A 19,884-nucleotide genomic window follows, 5' to 3' on the forward strand; every position below is an offset into this window, starting at 1 on the left:
GATTAGTCATGACAGAAAATTAACTATTTTGATTTTTAAGCTTTTTCATTTTAGCTGCAGCTCGACTGTTTTCCTTCATTTCTTCTCCAAGATCGTGGAGAAATTCTCACTATTTCTCATCGCTGATCAAGCTGGAGCTGATCTAAAGGGCAACTCGCAATATATATGTACTCGATAAAGTATAAGTACTTCAAAATTGCATGTACTTGAGCAAATGCATTTACTGTTTATGCAGATATTACACAAGGCGATTTAAACAAAGGGAAGGGCTCTGTGTTTTAAAGGGAAAGAGGTGATGTTCTGCTGACTGAACCTCGCAGAGGGAGTTAAAACAAACAATAACCAGAGGTTAAAATGAGCAGAGGTGGAGGAATGACTCTCATCAGCTCCTCCTCTCCACTGCCTCCACCCTGATCTGCCTCCACATGTGGCTGAAATTAGGACCTCAGATGCAGATTGGACATCATCTCCTCGGTGTAGCCAGTGGATGGATGGATGGTGTGTGTGTGTGTGTGTGTGTGTGTGTGAGAGAGAGAGAGAGAGAGAGAGAGAGAGAGAGAGAGAGGGTGTTTGTGTGGAGGGGAATGATATGACTCGGCGCTAGGACCGTGGCTCTGTCAGTGCGCAAATCCCAGCAGAGAGGCAGCGCTCCGGCAGAAGAGCCTGTACGAGAGAGAGAGAGAGAGAGAGAGAGAGAGAGAGAGAGAGAGAGAGAGAGAGAGAGAGAGAGAGAGAGAGGCTGTCTGTCTGCGCTGCGACTCAACCCATCACCGGCGGGGAGGCTGCACCTTCTGCCGAGGACGGACCTGAACCAGCCGGGCTCGCCTCCGGAGCCCTCCATATGGGCTCACCATGCGCAGGATACGGGCCAACGCCATCGCGATTCTGACCGTTGCGTGGATCCTGGGGACGTTCTATTACCTGTGGCAGGACAACAAGCCCCAGTCGTCGCCGTCGTCGTCGGCGTCGCAGACCCGCGGCAGGGGCCATGGGCAGAAGGTGATCTCCGGTCGGCTGGAGATCCACCGGGACGACAGGACCATCCCGCTGATTGTGAGTGAGCGCGTCTGTGGGGGATAAAGAGAAAGGGGGGAAGGAGAGCGGCGCTGCGCACGGCGCCGTCGCTGTAGGCACCGAGCTGCAGGAGAGTGTGTGCTGCATGTTGATGTGCATGTGTATGTGTGATAAACCTGAGGTGATGAGGATGGTAGTGGAGGTGTCGGTGATGATGCACAGCTGGGTGTCACTGCAGGAATACGCTGCTTTGACGGACACGTATGGCTTCAACAACCATCATAACCATCTTCAGCCTCCTCCCGTCCAGCCATACCATTATTCTACAGGCTGTTCAACTAGCAGCCTGCTTATGTTTGTCGGTGTTTTCCAGCCTTTCTGTGCCTTCCCCGAGCCTGACAGAACCTCAAGTACACGTAAGAGGCTTTCCATAAGTCCTGTGCGTCGTGCGCAAACACCTCGTAAACCACATTATTGCTGAGACCTTTCTCAGGTTGCACATGCGAGGTGAAAAACACGGGCTTGCAGCTCGGACGGGGCACAGGAGGAGGCATCGTTGCTCAATCGCCTGTGCACTTGAGTCTGTCATTAAAGGCCTGTTTCTGTCAGGTCAGGTCTGTATTCGCCTGTTGTTGCCTGCGCCACGGAGGAGCGCTGAAAATAACCTCTGGTAAACGCTGTAACTATAGGTGTGGTGGTCGCCCTGCTTGACTTGCGCTCACCTCTCCATGTTGAAACACAGTCTACACAGACAGCCTGAACGGTGCATGTTGGGACTGTAGCTGGGTCCATGCCAGCTCAGGAGATCTGGTTGGCTGCAGGGTTCTCTGATGCATTAGGTGTAAAGAAATACAGGTCCTGTGGCTCGTGCTTTTAGTCATTTGAGGACGGGGGTAAAGTGGGTGCTGCAGGATAATAGATTGGTTCATGAGCAAACAATTGATCGACAGTGACTGAAGTCATTTATCATTTAAAAATCGAAGTTTTGTTGTGGTTCCAGCTTCTCAAATGTGAGGATCTGCTGCGGTTTAATTCAGTATGTGTGAGATTTAGACAGATGGTCGGACAAAACCAGCAATGTGAAGCTGAAGTTGACATTTTCAGAACAATCTGTTGATTATTTTCTAGATTAATCGATTAATCCTTTCGTCTGTGAAATGTCAGGAAAGTCCTAATGTCCCACAACTTGAGGCGATGTGTTCAAATACACGTCACATAAAAGTCTTTATCATCACATGACAAACAAAACATCAAATCCTCACATGTGAGAAGTTTGAACCAACGTACGTTTGGCAATTTTGCTTGAACATTAAATGATTATTCGATTATTCGACAAATAAACTTGTCACCTTTAGAATAAACCCTTCTTATCTGAGGTTTGAACCTGGTGAAAATCTGAGACAGAGCGATTCGTTGCATGTAAAAGTGAGTATCTGTAGTTAAAATTCTGAGAGAAGATGAGATTTTGAGGGTGAAAACATAAATCAATTCTTTGCTGAATACACGCTGCTACTGCCCAAGCTGACAGACGAATCAATTCAATATGTACATCCAATCGTTCTTTTAGGAGACAGGGACTGTTTAGGAAATACAGCTCACTGGAGCCTCTTTCACAATTTACTAGAGCAATAAAATTGTCTCAGCTGTGGCCGAGGATGTGTGCCAACACGTCAGGTTGTTTCACTCCAGCGGCGGCAGATTCATTAAATGCTGTTCACAAGATTTAATCATTCAAGGGCAAATGCCAAACGGTGGAGCTGTTGTGGCATTTTGTGCTCGATCGGTCGCCTCCTCCGGTGCAGAGAGAGGAAACCGTGGCCTGGATCAGCGTGTGAAGACCGGCCAAGAAGATGGTGGTGATCAGAAGACACAGATATATCGCCTCTGCAGGAGTGTTTATGCAGTAAACTGCAGGTGAAGCACAAACAGACTAATCAGATCGTTCTTTGAACAGTAAACTTTGGCTGGGAACGTTTCCAGCTTTCTTTTTTTTTCTCTTTCGTGATCTTTGATTTGCTCAGCGGGGTCGTTCACCTGTATCACCAAACTGAGATTTCCTCCTGTAATCTGACCTGCAGCTCGCAGGCTGCCAGCTCTGCACTACAGAGCCCAACAGATGAGCCAGAGGAGGCTGGTACAGAGAGAGCAGGGAGCAGAGAGAGGGGAGCAGAGAGGAGAGAGGAGAGAGCAGGGAGCAGAGAGCGGGGAGCAGAGAGGAGAGAGCAGGGAGCAGAGAGGAGAGAGGAGCGAGGAGAGAGAGGGGAGCAGAGAGGAGAGAGGAGAGAGAGGGGAGCGGAGAGGAGAGAGCAGAGAGCGGGGAGCAGAGAGGAGAGAGAGGGGAGCAGAGAGCAGGGAGGAGAGAGGAGAGAGCGGGGAGCAGAGAGGAGAGAGCAGGGAGCAGAGAGGAGAGAGAGGGGAGCAGGCTCTTTCTTTCTTTCTCTCCTCGCCTCATTCCTTCACTTTTCCTCTGCCCTTTTTCTTTCATTCTTCTCTTCCTTCCTCCCTTCTCTCCTTCGTTTCTTTAATCCCTCTGTTCTCTCCACCTGCCTTTATTTGTTCTTAGTTTTTTCTGGCCTTTCTTCTGTTCTGCTTTCCTTCCATCTGCCCCTATTTGTTTCTTTCCTTTTTCATCCTCCTTCTTGTTCTTGCTTCCTTTCTTTTTTCCTTCCTTCAGTCGCAATTTTGTTTGTTTATTCATTCTTCTGTCCTCCATCTTCCTTCATCCCTTCCTTCCCTCTTTATCTTCCTTTTTACCTCTCTGTCCCTCCCTATTTTTCCATCCTCATTGCCCTCTTTCTTTCTTTCTCTAATCTGTTTATCCTTACCCTTCCTTTATTCTATGTTTTCCTTGAGGCCTTTTCTTCTTTCTCTTATCTTTCTTATCTATCTGTCTCTTTCTTCTTCTCTTCTTCCCTGTCATTCTGTCCTTCTCTCATTCTTTTCCTTCTGCCCTCTCTTCTTATTTCTACCTCCTTCATCCCTTTCTTCATCCTTTCCTTTTCTTTTCCTCTTTGTGTTTTTTTTCCTCTGTATTCCCACTTGCCTTCCCTCCTTTAATCTTTCCTTCCTTCCCTCCTTCCTTTTTGTCTTTTATCCTCTCTTCTCTGTTGTTCTGCCCATCCCAGTCACTCTATTCTCTCTATTTTATTCCTCTCGTTTATCAGTCTTTCTTTTTTGTTTTCCCTTCACTGCTTTTCTCCTTCCTTCACTCCCCTGTTCTCCTCTCTCTCTCCCTCTCTCTCTCCCTCTTTCTTTTCCCCTGAGCTCCTTCATTAGCAGCATTTGATTCACTAATGACATCATCTGTGAAATCTGTTTGCACTGGCTCCACTTTTTTTCCCCCTTATTTCCTCTTTGGACTGGTCTCATTTCCCACTCCTCAGTCCCTGTGTACAGTAACAGAGTGGGCGTGGACACTGCTGTCACTCATTCACAGTCAGTAGTCTTTCTCTGTCCTGCATATCTGCTGTCACGGCCTCAACATCAACAACATCAGTGTTTTAAACCTGCTCATCAGGTCTGTCTGTATCCTGCTGACTTTTCGTACGTGTGGTCGAGTTCTTCCAGGAGAGAAACAACTTTCCCGTACAGGTTATACAACTGATGAACTACTTTTCAGCGTGTGCCCTCAGATCAGGCTGTGACTGCTGCCTGAACTGCTCAGACTTTAAACCCTTCGGTCCTTTTTTCTGACTAACCCAGCAGCAATTTTTGTGATTTGACATGTGACCGTAGGAACTTTTCACAAGAGAACTGGGTTAAATGTGCCGTTAACAACCTTGTCTGAATGAGGATTAGCTACATTTTCCATGACAGTAATATATACAATTCAACCAATGCGGAACAATTCAGTAACTGTCTGGTACCCAAACACATCATTCCTTTTTATCAGCAGTGCTTTGAGTTCAGTCTGTTTTTAATGTATTTTTTCCATCTTGCAAATCCATCTTTATTTGGCACCAACTCTTTGTGTCCATTAGTTTGAAAATAGAGACAGCGGTGGAGGAATTAAGAAGAAAAGTTTCAATACCAAACTGTAAACAAAGTGAAGGGTTTGCATTTAAGCAAGGCAAGTTTATAGCACCTTTCAACACAAGGCAATCCAAAGTGCTTTACACAGGACATAAAAGGCATTCAGAAAAGAAGCACGAGGCACTACAAGAGGACAAAAGACACATTTAAATAGGATTTAAAAGAGTAAAATACAAGAGAAGATTACAAAATAAGACGAAATAGAATAAAACTAAGAATGGAGTTATAGTGCAGCGCAAGATATGAGGAAGTAATCCTAAATTTAATTTTTTAATGTACCATCAGCCAAATGTGCTTACAGTGCTCGTATCTGAGCTTATGTTGGTCCGTCTGATGTCTTAGAAGGTCCCCTTGATAATCATATACTGTGTGACGATAATTAATGCGTTAATGTGTGTTAATTTAGTTAATTTAGAACAACTCATCATATTCTATGAAGCGGTCCTGTGGCCAATAACCACAGGTGTCACAGAAATGGAGTGGAGTAAAAAGACACAAAGTAGTGTTAAATAGAAACACTGAAGTACTTCACGAGTATTGTTCTAGAGTGCGATACTTCAGTAAATATAATTAGTTTCTTTTGAATGAATCTAGACTGAATTTAGTCAAAAGTGATGTTCCTCTATGCTCATCTGTGGCTCGAAGCTTAACTTTCCTCCAGATTTCAAGAGAAGATGTCTTAATGTTTTTGGGATAACTTGCTGATAAAACATGGCTCTCAAGCTGGGATGAATAAGCAGTTACCAGATAATTACTACAGGAAATAAAAAGAAATGACTAAATTCTGCTACACAAAACAATGCTCAATACTTTTCCTCCAATCTTTGGCTTTTTATTTTGACATGCTGTGACATTTTATTTCTTCAGGCCCATAAAAATTATTCAAATGAAACTGTCTGAGGAAAGAAGGCTGTGCAACACATGCACAATGAGAGACATCTCAGCAGCACCACACTGGAGTGTTAGTGGGAGTGAAAACATGCTGGAGAAAGCAGCTGTGGTTGGAACTGTCTGTCTGACTCTAATCGTGCAAGCAGGGGAAGCAGCGATGTAGCGCACACCTGTCAGAGCCAGAAAAGATGACGTGCAGGACGGGAAACTAAAGTTAAATTAGGTTGTTTAAGAACAATCTAAGTTCTGACTGCTATAATGGTTTACTTCTGTGATTGTTTTTATTTTGTGCACGCAATATCTTGAAGTTTGGCGGAATGAAAGTCGACAGTAAAAGCAGTGAAAGTTTCCCCCCTTTTTATTTCCCCTTAAGTAGCTTTATGGTTTTTTATGTGCACATTTCCTCCAAATTAAGTCTGAGACATCTGGTATCTTTGGAAACTTTTGGATCTCCACCACAATTTAAAATCAAGTTTTGCGGGTTTGAACAAAATGAAGCTGTACAGCAGGAGTTTGTTATGACTGACATGTCAGCAGTGTTTAAGACACATACAATACACATGAAATACACCATAATTGTATGTTTTTGTGTCTTTATATCATATAGATCCCAGTCAGCTGTTGGTTTTCCAGACAAAAAATGGAAAATTGGAAAAAGCTGCTTATGAAAATGTCTACTTGCACACAGTAATACTGAAACATGACACATGTAAGCCCCGGCTGGTAAATTAGTAAAAATATGTTTCTAGGCGAAATCAGTCAGAATGACAAAGAAGAACAAAGTAGTTTCTTGCCTGGATGACATGTAAATAGGCCACAGATAGGACTTAAACCCACCACATCATCGCAATGATACGACGCTCTGTGTGTCCTCCGCGGGACACCATCATCTGTCAGCCTTAGAGCCACAGCAGGGCTTCATCTCCAGCCAATCATACGGATTTGACTTGTATGTGATTTGTCGAGTCTTATAACTTGGCTTGAAAGAGCCAGCAGATGTTCATCTTCTAGACAAGCTTCATATTTAATTCAGTGGACCGAGCCTCAGAGTGCCTTCTGTTATTTTTGTCTTATTATCCTAGGAGCACCGTTTTTTGGAGCCTTTAATATTTAGTCATGATGATACTTGAGGATTACCAAAAGATACCATTTACAAGCTTTTGGAAAGAGGTCTTAACTATGAATAGCAGGAAAAACCTCTTTGCCGTCTAATACTGCTTATGTGAGTGGCTCAGATACAATTTAAGTTATGCTGGAACAAATTACTTTCGTGTGTTAACTGTATTGTGTTTTTAAAGGCTTTCCAGTTCATCTCTGTGGTTCCTGTCAGAGAAGATAAAGCTGCTTAAATTGATGGTAGTGATAAATATAGGTCTGTAGCCCTCCTTGTGGCCTGTTCAAGGTGATTTGGAGAATGCTAATAAACAGATTTCAGTTGTTTGCCTTCACATATGATATGAATGGTGTTTTAAAAGTTAGCACGTGGCAGACTTGTGCATCCTTGTTTTAAGAAAAATCAGAGTTATTGTCTTAATTCCAGCATGTTTGATGTCTGTGAGGTTTTCACTGAATGAGTCTTAGAGGTGAACCTGAAAATCAGATATCATCTTTAAACTCATTTAACTTGTACACAGGCTGTTTGTGCAGGCAGTAAAACGCTTGTGAAATGAGTATTTGGTAATTAAACATTATAATTAACCATCTTTAGCATGCAGAGGAGTAATGTAATTAGACGCCTCTCTACATCTAATTAGTAATTAGATGTAGAGAGGAGAGAAAATTGCATTTCTTAATTATAGTTAAGTGGAGTTGCTCTTGAAGTAAGCAGTGAGGCTGAACATGTTGGTCATCGTTTTACAGTTGATTTGATGGACAACAGAGAAGCATGTCGACAGTGTTGAAGATTATATGCTCAAGCCAACATGCTCAGATCACTTCACATGCACTCATCGGATGTCAAGGCCTTTCTCTCTGGGTTAAACTGTAAGCTGCAGGCAGAGACTTACAGCCATGTATAATGATATCATGAAGACATTATAGTTTGTAATAACCTTACTGTGTGTCTAAATGCATGAGCAGATTGAATGAATTACACAAGAGTATGACTGATGCACTGCTCAATTCAACCAAAGCTGCACATGAACTGCAGCAACTCTATTTGTTTCTTTGAAACAAAACAAGTAAATGAAGTATATTAAGCACATTGTGATACAATTTCATTTAAAATAAACTTTATATGTGTAGCACTTTTTAAAACAAGATTAAAAAGTGCTTTACAATCATGCAGCAGAAGATACCCAGATAAAAAGTTGTATTTGCATAAGTGCATTGAATTGAGTTGTTGCAGTGCAGCTCTTCCTTATATATTAAATTCCCAATGCAATATATATGAAATACCCAGTTGGCACAGGGTGTAAGTGATTAAGTAGGCTAAGCAAGCCTAATTTATACAGAACCTTTCAAAACCAGAGTTACATGGTGCTAAGCAGTGCAAATAAAATGCAGTAATTTTATTGTAGTATATGAATTTAAGTGCAAGACTAAATGAGGTGCTATTTCCATAGCAGTGCTGATTACATCAGTTTTCCTGCATGTTGATAAATCAGATTCCAGACAAAGAAAGTAGATATAATCTGTTAGAACAATGCAAATAATGCTAACAACTTGATGTTTTTACCATAGAAGCAATAAGCTACAGCTGCAACACACAGTAAGCTAGTTGAGCTAGCTCTAAGCTAGTTGATGCCCAACTTTCTCATTCGTCTTTTTGATCTGAAATCTGCGGTGTGTGAGGTGGTGTCAGGACATTTTAGCTTCTTAGAAATGTGGACCAGTGTTCCCAGTTTAGAGAAATGTATATTAGGCTACCAGAAATGGGACAAACAAACAAACAAACAAACAAAAAAAAACAGCCATAAGGTCAGCACAGGAGGGCTTTGAGAAGCTTTGTGTGTGACTTTAAGAGAGTGTTGCATCATGGGTAGGCTGTTGCTATGCCATTGTTAGGCTAGCTTGATATACCTTTTAGCTAAACTAATGTTAGCCTATAAGGCATAAAATCTAAATAGACTATATTAACTTATTTGCTCTACATTTTCAATCTAAATCCAAAGCTTCTACCCATCTGTTAGAAAGTGTTTGTCAGCACTACGGTAAGATGATTTGCTGAAATAGAAGTTTGTGTTAATAAGCCCAAGAAGTGTCTGAAGAGCTCAGGTTGAAGTATGGGAGCTAATGTATACAATTACTAGCTTGTGCTTTTTGTATGCTAACACAGAGGTAAAGGGTCTCATAACCTTCTCAGCACAGAAATAGTAAATGTCCAGCTACTAGCCAGACCAACTTTAACCTGCATTTACTGATTTTTGACATATTATCCCTCTTAAGTTGATATGGTGAACATGTTAGCAAACAGTTAGCTATGTAAGCTAAGTCTACCAATTGACAGAGCAACATTAGCATTTATGTGGAGTTGTGCTTCTGGCTACCTGATGAATGTAAGTCCAGTATTTGCTCTGTTAACTATTTTTGGTCTCCAGTATTTACTCTCTGTTAGCTGTTTTTGGGCTCCAGTATTTACTCTCTGTTAGCTGTTTTTGGGCTCCAGTATTTACTCTCTGTTAGCTGTTTTTGGTCTCCAGTATTTACTCTCTGTTAGCTGTTTTTGGTTAGGGTTAGCCAACTCCTGAGGGGAATATCTGTCTCTTTAGCTGCTAAGTGCTCCATTATGAACACTTTATCTGTTGTTTGCTACTGTGCAGGCAGTGTAAAGTAGGTTTTTAGACCTTTAGCATGTGAATTTAACGCAGTGATATCAAAGTCCGTGTACAGTTCTTTCTCTGTAACAGCAGCAGACATGTTTGGGTTGGAATCCTTGAAACTTTCACGCTGCTTCTCTGGAGAGTTTGAAAATGAGGTCACTCTCACCTGAACCTTGTCAGAAGCTTTTTATAAATCCACCGGCAACACCGACCTTTGATAAAGAAGCACAAAAGGAAGCTTCATCCCCTCTTTTCATTTTCTCTGCGCTCCCTCCATCGTCATCCATCATGTTGACTCTCTTTGATGAAGGCTACTCTCATCTGCTTTTATGTATTCATTGGCTTTTTAAACCTCCCACTCAGGGGTGTTAAAGCTCCTTGCGGGGTAAGCCCATTAATTACTGAGGATTTTATAGACTGTGTATTCTGATTTGACGAGTGCCCATCCCATTTTGCCATGTTAACACTGACACGATGACCTGAATAAGAAAGTAGCATTTACATTTTAATCAGTTGGCTGGTTCTTCTTTCAGACTGGCTTAAAAGTGAATGCAGTAGAAGAAGAAGCTTTATTGCTCAGATGAGCCGTGTTGCACCAGGATTGCGATGCAGCACCGCAGCAGAAGGGTTGTTGCACAGGGCTCTTAGACTTTTCAGACATCGCCTGAATATAGAGGGAGATTTGTTTATTGCTTAACCCGGCCTGCAGAAGCCCAGGAGGGAGAGCGAGTTGTCCATTAATCTCAGGGTCAGTTTCTCAATTCCCAGCTGCTCCTGTGCACATGTCAAAGTGTCCTTGAACAAGTCACCAAAACCCCAAATCGCTCCCAGTTGCCTGTTGTGTGTGTGAATTATAGAAAGCTTTCTTCACCAAGGATGAAAGGCGCTTTCCAAGTCCATTTACAATTGATTAAGTTGTTGATCAACAGAAATTTAATCAGCAACAATTTTGATAATCTAGTAATAGTTTGAGACATTTATCAAAATGGCAAAAATGTGAAACACTCCAGCTTCTGAAGTGTCGTAGCTTCTCATCTTCTTAGACGTTAATATGTTTGTGGAGTGTAAAAGTTGATTTTGACCCTGAAAACTGGGCTGCAACTGCCAAATACCATTATTTAATACTCTATCAACATTTATTTTATATTGATGAGTTGTTTGGTTTATAAAATGTCAACAGTGACAAAACAGAAAACAGTGACAAAGCCCATCATGAGGTCAAAGGTGACATCTTAACACTGCTTGTTTGGTCCAACTAAAAGCCCAAAACTCCAAATATTTTCAATTTACACTGATATAAAACAAAGAAAAGCAACTAAATATCCCAATTTAGAAGCTTAAAATGATTCAAAAAATGAATCAATTAATGTTTCAGCTCTACCAATCTGACAAAACAAATGCAAACTCACGGTCCACCTTCAGTCTTTTCCCAGGGCGTTCAAGCAGACCTCACAGTCTGCTGCTGAACATCTTTGAACAAAACCAGGAATTTGAAGACTCATCTTCAGCACTTTGAAAAGCTGAGGGGAATTTTTCACCATTTTCTGACTTTACAGACCAAATGTTTAATTAAAAATGAATCAAGATGAATCCATGCTGAAAATAATAATGAGATGCCGTCCTAATAAAATATACAATATGAGCCTCAGTCTCCACTTTAGAGCCAACGTGGATGAGAAGTCCTGAAAGGGTTCAGAGAAACGGATATTTTAATTCTCTGTTTGCTGAGAAATATGGTGTGATGTGATTGAAAGCTTGAGAGCAGCTTCCAGGTACATGGACCTTGTAGTGAGAGTGATTTGTCAATTACTGTTTCCAATTTCAAAAATGAACTTTCAGCACAAAGTGGAGGCCATAGTTGCATTTTTCACCCAGAACATCAAACATTGTGAAGGTCGCTCTTTAATATGCTGAGGAAGATTTTTAGCCTGAAGGTTTATGAAATTTATTCAAAACCAACAGCGGAATTAAAAAGCTTAAATGCTGTCGGTTTTATTAACAGAGACAGTTGAGCACAGTGTACCAAACATTGTCTGTATGAGGATGCTGTGGCATGCAGCCATTTCTGTAATAATGGATGTGGTAGAAGAATAGTTTGTTGACAGAAGAGATGACAGTGAAGAACTGGAGTGTTGACACCAAAAACCACTCGTGCTGCTGTGTTTTTCCCTTTCTGTGTTAACATAAGACACAGAGTGGATTTGTGTTTGTGTGTCACAGAAATCCCTCAACGTCCTCGATTGTTAACCATTTATTCCGTCTTTGACTTCCAGTTTTATCGTTTATTTTTCTCAGATGTTGCCTTAATGTTTACCTTGTGTCCTCTGCAGGTGACCCAGCCCCCGCGGGTGGAGCAGCAGAGCCAGCTCCTGGGCGGCTTCGATGAGAAGGCCTACCTGGCCGGGAAGCAGCTGAAGCCGGGGGACGACCCGTACAGAGATCACGCCTTCAACCTGCAGGAGAGCGACCGGCTGGGCAGCGAGCGAGCCATCAGAGACACCCGACACTACAGGTGAGCAGGGTTAACGCCTCAGCCCAGGTGCGGTCTGTCTGCTGCTCATGGATTTGGAGTTGTTTAGGAGAATATGTCTTGTACTCTTAAAGGCAGTTCAAGGGTCAAATAAGGTGATTTTATTGCAGTCTTCACCCGACCTGACTGTCCAGACTGCTGGATTCACTCTCAGCTGTGATCCTCAGAAACAGGGGTTTGACAAAATGATGTAAACACCTCGTTTGACATCAAGCTGAAGATACCAAGAGGCTCATGTTGAAGAACTGGGAATCTGTTTCTCTTCCTGTCGTCTTAAACAGTGGATGCTGAAATGACTTCCTCAGCACACCTTGAGAAAAGACATTTGTCTTGCTGAAAAATACAAACAGATTTGGGATCCATTTTAGGAGAATTTGGATAAAGACACAAGCTATAAACCTCAACAAAGACTGAAACTACTGTGCCTGACAAACATGAAGTTTTGGTCAAAAAAAACCCAAAACAAGGTCTGAATTTCTTGTTTCTGAGGCTTTGTTTGTGTCAGCCACATCTTGTCGGCTTCCTCAGGGAATGCAGTTGCTCCAAATAAATTGGACGTTCCTTTGAAAATTCGTGTTTTCAAGCTGCTGTGTCCAAGGTGAAGAATGAGCCTTCAGATTCAATTTTACAGCTTAGTCTGGCTTCAGGTGAAATTGTGTTTGGTGCGCTGAATACCGAAATGATTAAAAAACACTTCCTGATAAAGGTCTGCAATTGTGCTCGCTGTAAGTGACATTCAAAACCCTCTTTCAGAGTGGACAGAGTATGTCTGTCAAGTTCGTGTCGGCTAGTGTTTCCTCTCTGTTGACCTCCATCAGCGTTCTCATACTGCATAAAACTTACCTAAGAACGACTACAGCACAGAGGAGGCCTCGCAGAGACAAATGTTGGTAACTGGCAACCCATCATTTATTTTTACTCAGCCTCTATTTATACAGCCTCTATATACAACAGGGCAGGTTGGCTGAGTGTGCGTGCACTTTTACAGTAACTGCCTGTTAATACTGAGAAGCAAAATAACAAGAATACACATAAGTGAGTCATAACCAGAAAAGAATTATGGACAATAAACAAGATACGAGGTCAGTTAAGCCTCTTCAAATACTCTAAAGTGAAATGATATAAAATGATTGATCAATTCAATACCGGTATGTAGTTATAAATTAAGCGAATGGAGGCATCGTACCACCTTCATCAGCTTTGATCTTGTAACAATGACTCCTCAGTGTGAATTGTTTGTAGCCTTAACTTTTCTTCTTCTGTGAAAACAAGAAACAAAGGAGCAATGAACGTGTTATTTTGTGTCTTCAATCAAACAGCGAGTTGGTTTACAGTAACAGAATCAGTGGCCTGCGATATTTCGTCTTCGTGTCTTTGGACCTTGGCTTGAAGCTCCCAGCAACAGGTACCAGAGTACAGCAGAGGGTCAGACACCTGTGCCGTTGTTGCCTGGCAACCGGATATTTCCATGTCACTACGGCAACAAAGCTTAGGCGACTCCATGGGGCACCGCTGCAAATCACCGCTGCCCAAAATGCTGCCCGGTGTGTGTGTGTGTGTGTATGTGTGTTAAAGGCATCTGAGGCAGTTTAACACATGCATGTGGTTTCTACAGAGGAAGAGGTTAAAGGTGCTTTCACTGTCATTAATCCGTCTCTCGCCAGGTGTGCGTCTCTGAATTACGACGCTGACCTTCCCTCCACGAGCATCATCATCACTTTCCACAATGAGGCTCGCTCCACGCTCCTTCGCACCATCAAAAGGTAATGAGGTCGCACACAGGAGGCCCGATTAGACAGGAACAATGACGCCGACTTACGTTTTCTGATCTGCTTTCTCTCCACTTCAGTGTCCTGATGCGAAGTCCTCCGTCTCTGATTCAAGAGATAATCTTGATAGATGACTTCAGCTCTGACCGTGAGTTTCTGTTTTGTTTTTCCTGGAGCTGAAAGCTGGTTAAGATGTAGCTTCCGTTGAAGTCTTTTTCCTGTGCATTGCTTTGGGGACAAATCAGGAGACATACATAAGCAGAATCATCTCCTGACTCAGCAGTTCCCCTCAGCTTTGCTTAGTGAAGAAAACATGAAATTATTGAGTAAACAAGAAAACTGGTGGAAGAAAAATGTTTCTTCAAAAGAGAAATAGGTATATAGACTGTGACACCGACTCCATATCAAGTCCATATTTGATGCAATGTTACTGTCAAGTGAAATTTAAGGACATGTACACTTAAATTCTTCCTCATTGAGTTTGATAATTGAAGATTTTCAAGTGTTTTTTTTTATTATCATCTCTGGATCTTCTCAAAAAGGCCTAATGAGTTCTAACAGAGCGGGGATAGAGGAACCTAAACTTTTCAAAAACAAGACAGCATCGTCTGCAAAAAGTGAGATTTGGTTTTCTGTGGCTCCAATTCGAGTCAGACTCTAGCATACACCAGTTCTCTTGTTTTAACTCCTTTTTCCCAGACCTCGACATATTCATTTCCTCAAAACTCTAGATTAGCTTAGCAATCTTAAAGGATTCCAGGATGGTTAGACACACATTACCAGCGTATGTCTGTTTACCCACACTGCCATCTGGAAGCCGCTATAAGCTGTTTGCTAACAGTTTGCCATAACAACTTAAAAGGTGATCATATGTCAGTGTTGTGTTTACAGCTTGTTATTGCTGCCTCTGCGACCAAGAAAGCCTGTTAGCGCAGGTTGAAGGCTGATTCAGATGTATTTATGCTCAATATGTTGTCATTTTTTCATTCATAGTGGAGAAAAAATTGCTTTAATCCAGTAAAATGAAAGAATGTCGGTGTCCACCATGATTATGCAGAGCCCTGGCAATTTGGAGAAAGCTTTTAGGGAGATGCATTTTCAAAAAGTACAACAAAATGGTTGAGAGAAAAACTAATTTTACCATTTTGCAGTCCGATAGCTCTTGTTTAAATATTCTTTGGGGCACTGAGGGAATTTGTATTTCTGCATTTTTAAAATCCTGGCAGCGGCCGTGGGTGCCAGGTGTTAAGCTCTTTTCATTCTGCCATCTGCTGTGAATATGTGCGATGCCAGTGTCAAAGGAATGTTCCAGCAAACGAGAAAAGCCAAATAATTGGAAAACGTAGGTGGCGGATAATGCGAGGAGACAGGAGTGGCTTTGAGGACATGTCACACTGATGTCTGCCATCACAGGAAATCAGACGTTGAATCGAAGGTGAGAGCATCCTGAGGATTTGGCTTCTTTTTATGTAACCGATCAGCGATGCTGCCGAGGGATGACAGCAAGAGCGGAAATGAGCTGGAGCTGCAACCGTCATGAGAAACTGATTTGTTTCTATATAAAAGAAAGTTAGCGGTCTGACTGACCTTGACATTTAGAAAGCAAATCCCTTAATAGACCCATAATGTGCGAGTTGTATTTTTATGTAGCCGTGGATTTAAAGGATCACCACATTTTAGTAATCATTCCCCTTTGTCAGCATTAGGCAGAAGAATTATATGAGCTCATGCTTTACACCGTCCACAGCGCTTTCTGTAATTACCACCACATGTATCTTCTGTCTGTGGGAACAGCACAGCGACCTACATTCACAGTGTACTCATGCCCTGTGCGCACACACACACACACACACACACACACACACACACACACACACACACACACCGAGGCACACTCGGAGGTGTCAGGGCTGGCCAGACATCTAAACAGTAGTGTCTCAGTCAGCGGCGGTAGCAGCAGGAGCTTTATTAGCCGCCTAATGCCTTGTTTATTGCAGTCAACCTGCACACATGCTGAACTGGCTGCACCGCGAGGTCAGACTGGAAAACGGCCTCATCGCTGTCCGTTCCTTGACTTCAGACCTCCTCCCTGTTTCGGATTTCAGGACGTCAATTATCACGTGAAACACCTCGCTTCCTGTTTGCGGCTTTTAGTTTAGACTGTGAACCAGTAAGCCTCCCATTAGCTAACTCTGTGGTCTCCCTGTGCTGCCGCTTTTCAGTGCTGCATTTTATTAAAAGCCTCAGTGATCCCCGCTCAGAAAAGTAAAATAAAACTGCTGCTTCAGTTCTCTAAAACCCCAAATCACTGCATGAGGTCAGACGAACATTGATTATTCTCTTTAAGATCTCTTCTCCAATCATTTTGCCTCCATCAGGGGTTTTTTTTATGGCTTCTTCTATAACTGTTCATGGATGTTTTTTCAGTCACAGTCTCAGTTTAAGTCACATCAATGGGTTGTATATAAAGACACAGAAAGGATCTCAGGTACCGTCCTGATGAAAGCAAAGCAGCTGAAATCTTTTGACAAAGGGAGCATGGTTTGCTGCAGACGGCTTTAATGTTTAAATGAAAAACATCTCACGCTGTCGACTTCAAACAAATGCCAGTTTTGCAAAATTTCTTTTTGAGTTCGATAATTCAAAGTGTGGCTCTGAATGTGGTTTGTTTTTACAGTAAACCATTGATTTTACCATCTGGATGCAATACTGTCAGAGCAGACTGACACTTAAACAGCGTAACTTTTCTCCTCTGTGGGCACCAATTACTGAAAATAACATCTTAGTGTTGAGAAACTTCATTTCACCCAAATTACAAAGGCACATTTTGTCTCTGGACTGTTTTTATTTGCCCGTGTTTTGCAAAAATTACAGCAACCTAATACAACGTATTGCGTAATGGATTTGTTTTCGGCCGTCCCCTTTTAAAGCGCCCACTTTTCAGACTGTTTTTTCAAGCATTATCACGTTTTTAAGTAACCAGCAAGGCCAAATAAGTAAATAGATAAATTCAGGTGTTAAGACAGGCAGTCAGGTGAGAGTGTGGGCTTACTGGTCAGTGGATGTGAGCCGGCAGACAGACAGCTGGGGGAGGAGGAGGTGGGGACAGCAACAGGGGAGGGATCGTCCTGCCTGAGTGTAATCCTATTAAGTCTTGCCTTAATCATGAGGACATCGTCCTCAATCAAGGACAGTGATCTTTACCGCGAGTCCAGACGACAGCGTGTGACTCCAAAAGTGTTGAGACACCTCAACAAACACCGTGAGCCGCTGTTAGCTGTGTGTCGCTAATGCTCATTTGAAATTTCCCATCGATTTGTTTCTTGTTTTTATTGCTTTACTCGTTTGTCGCTCTTTTGTTTCTGCAGTGCATTATGGGACAAAATTGACAAGCAGCTTAAATTAGTGCATTTTCGTAGGTAGTCTGCCACTTAAAATTCCACTTCATTTAGTCGTTTTTCCTGCATGAACTCACTTTGTATTTTAAACATGCGTAATAGTAGCGCGCAGTGTGCAGTTGCGTGCATGTGACTGTATAATGCATGCGCACGCACACGCAATCTGGCTGAAAGTATACAACATCTGCTCAGTGGGTGTGATCTGTGACTTTCTGCTCTTCATCCCTGAGCGGTTAAAGCCCCCCTCCTCTTCACGCACACACACCAGCTGTCCCCTCCTTATGAGCAACGCTAAAGCACTAATACACTGGTGCTCTCACGCAGGCGCGTCCTTTTTGATTCGACAGCTTAAATGAAAACAAACAGGTGTGTACACACAGCAAATTTAATCAAGGAGGATTACAACTTGTCATGCTTGTTTCTGTCAGCATAAGGCTGCATCGCTGCTGGGGAGGAGGCCTGCTTGATCCACCCACAATCCCTCAGCAAGATCACACTCACTCTCTGCCGCTAATGCTAATCCTATCACGGCCGTGTGTGTGTGTGTGTGTGTGTGTGTACCTGTGTTTGCATGTTGTTTGTAATGATGTCCTTCCGTGCGCATCAACAAAAGGTCTGCGGCAGAGATGGCTCATGCAGAATCAGGGAGTGGATGATGGGAATGGGCTCCTCGCTGGATGTGTTTGGGGGAAATGGATTCTGAATTAAATTACGCAGAGAAATGAAGCTCTTTTGTATGAACACTCAGTCACTCTGAGCTTTTCGTGTTTGTCTTTCCGAGTGTTGTAATGTGTTAAGGGTCATATTATCCTGTGGCGTAAGTGGCCTTTGCCGAGGGTGTGTATTTGTGTAACTATCTCCTTGTGCGACTGTGGTTATGTGTGACTAAGTGCACTAAATCCATGTATGTGTGGCAGCGCGGTGGGTTTGTGAGTGACAGCGTGCGAGACGAGGCCACGAGGAGGTATGTTTTTCTCAGTGTGTGTTCTGCTTCCATCATAACATCCCATCTCCTCTGCTCTCCTCCTCCAGCTGAGGACTGCCAGCTGCTCTCTCAGATCCCCAAAGTGCGCTGCCTGAGGAACGGCAGGAGAGAGGGTGAGTGTGGGGGGGACGGGGGGGGAGACGGAGGGAAACAAATTGGCTTAATGGAAAAGAGTCTGGGCTCAAAGGTGCTGTATGTGATGTGTTTTTGAGCAGTAACATGAAGGCGTAACTGTTACATACAGTATCTTCAATAAGCATGATTATAGTTCTACATTAGGAAAATAAAACCTGCTTTACATAAGGCAAAACAACATTTAAAAACATGATGAGGACAATGTAAAAGAAAAATAGATAAATTGATATGTTTTCAGCCCAATTCCCAAAGAAAACTGTTCATTCATCATTTTAATGATTAAAAAACGGCATCGCGAGTTCTCAAAGCCCAAGGTGGTGTCTTCAAATAACACATTCTGTCTGAGGAAAACCACAGAAAATACATTTGATAAATTACTTAAAATCCATTATAAGAATAGTTTTCAGGTTGCCTCTTTATCAGAGCCTTTATTATTCTTTAATGGATCCCCATTAGCTTCCACAGTCGCTGCTCGTCTTCCGGGGATCCTCATTACAGCAACAAAAATGCTAATTAAAATTGTGCTCGATCAGTAAGAGCAAAAAATGCAGAATAAGCCAAGCATGAAGATCAGAAAACAAATGAAGTAACCCTCCACAAAAAATGACAAATAACCATAATCCATGAGAGAAACAAAAGAAACAAAAACCAAAAAATAAATGAAAGCGAACAAAAAGGTACAAAAACAAGAATTCAAAAAGCTGCAGGTCGTCTTTGTCCTCCTGTCGAGTTCAGCGTAGCACATTTGGATTTGTCACTTCCTGTTGTCCATTTTTTCCATAGAGGTATCGTTTGAGTCGTCACCCACAGGTTTCTGAGTTATTAATCCCTTAATTAGATGAAATCCTCGACCGACAAACGAGAAAGTTCAGCCAGACTAGAAGCCAGAAGACGCGGTGTTGCCGAGTTGTTTGGATGTCCATCAGTAATCCCTCCTTCCTCAGGTTGCTGCCTGTGTTGCTGCTCTGACTGCAGACGAAAGACTTTGTTTGGGCTTACGAGCCGCATGCTGACAAAACACAAGCATATTGGATTTAGGCCAGCAGTTCCCGACTGGCATCGGAGCTGTGATGAGCTCAGGTTTAAACAGCCTCCAAATCCATGTCACAGAACAAACCATCGAGCTTTTCTTGGGTGTTTTTAGGTGGAAAATAAGCAGTAAAAATATACAGTTATCACTCGTGTCATCAATGCACAGACAAGAGAACAGTCCCCGTTCATATGCTTTTAAGACTTCATTCCTGCTTTACACAACTCTTAATGGTTTCACACCTTCAGGCGTCGTTGACTTTCTCTCCTTTAATGCGTCAAACCGCCGCCTGAGGTTAAATGTACAGACGGTGACAACAAACAAGCACGAGGAGGCTTT

At 42.5% G+C, this 19,884-nt stretch overlaps 1 protein-coding gene across 1 annotated transcript in view; it reads left to right on the forward strand.

Annotated features, from left to right (window-relative positions):
- The first annotated feature begins 619 nt into the window (after positions 1 to 619).
- Positions 620 to 19,884, forward strand: part of galnt16 (UDP-N-acetyl-alpha-D-galactosamine:polypeptide N-acetylgalactosaminyltransferase 16) — a 38,703-nt gene continuing 19,438 nt past the window's right edge. The window contains exons 1-5 of the mRNA XM_076748575.1: positions 620 to 1,053; positions 12,029 to 12,210; positions 13,893 to 13,991; positions 14,078 to 14,145; positions 18,428 to 18,493. Of these exons, the coding sequence (XP_076604690.1) occupies positions 853 to 1,053; positions 12,029 to 12,210; positions 13,893 to 13,991; positions 14,078 to 14,145; positions 18,428 to 18,493 (616 nt within the window). The 5' untranslated portion in view covers positions 620 to 852. The remainder of the gene's footprint in view (positions 1,054 to 12,028; positions 12,211 to 13,892; positions 13,992 to 14,077; positions 14,146 to 18,427; positions 18,494 to 19,884) is intronic.

This window comes from Chaetodon auriga, chromosome 14 (genome assembly GCF_051107435.1).
Source record: "Chaetodon auriga isolate fChaAug3 chromosome 14, fChaAug3.hap1, whole genome shotgun sequence".
In the NCBI taxonomy this organism is placed as follows: domain Eukaryota; kingdom Metazoa; phylum Chordata; class Actinopteri; order Chaetodontiformes; family Chaetodontidae; genus Chaetodon; species Chaetodon auriga.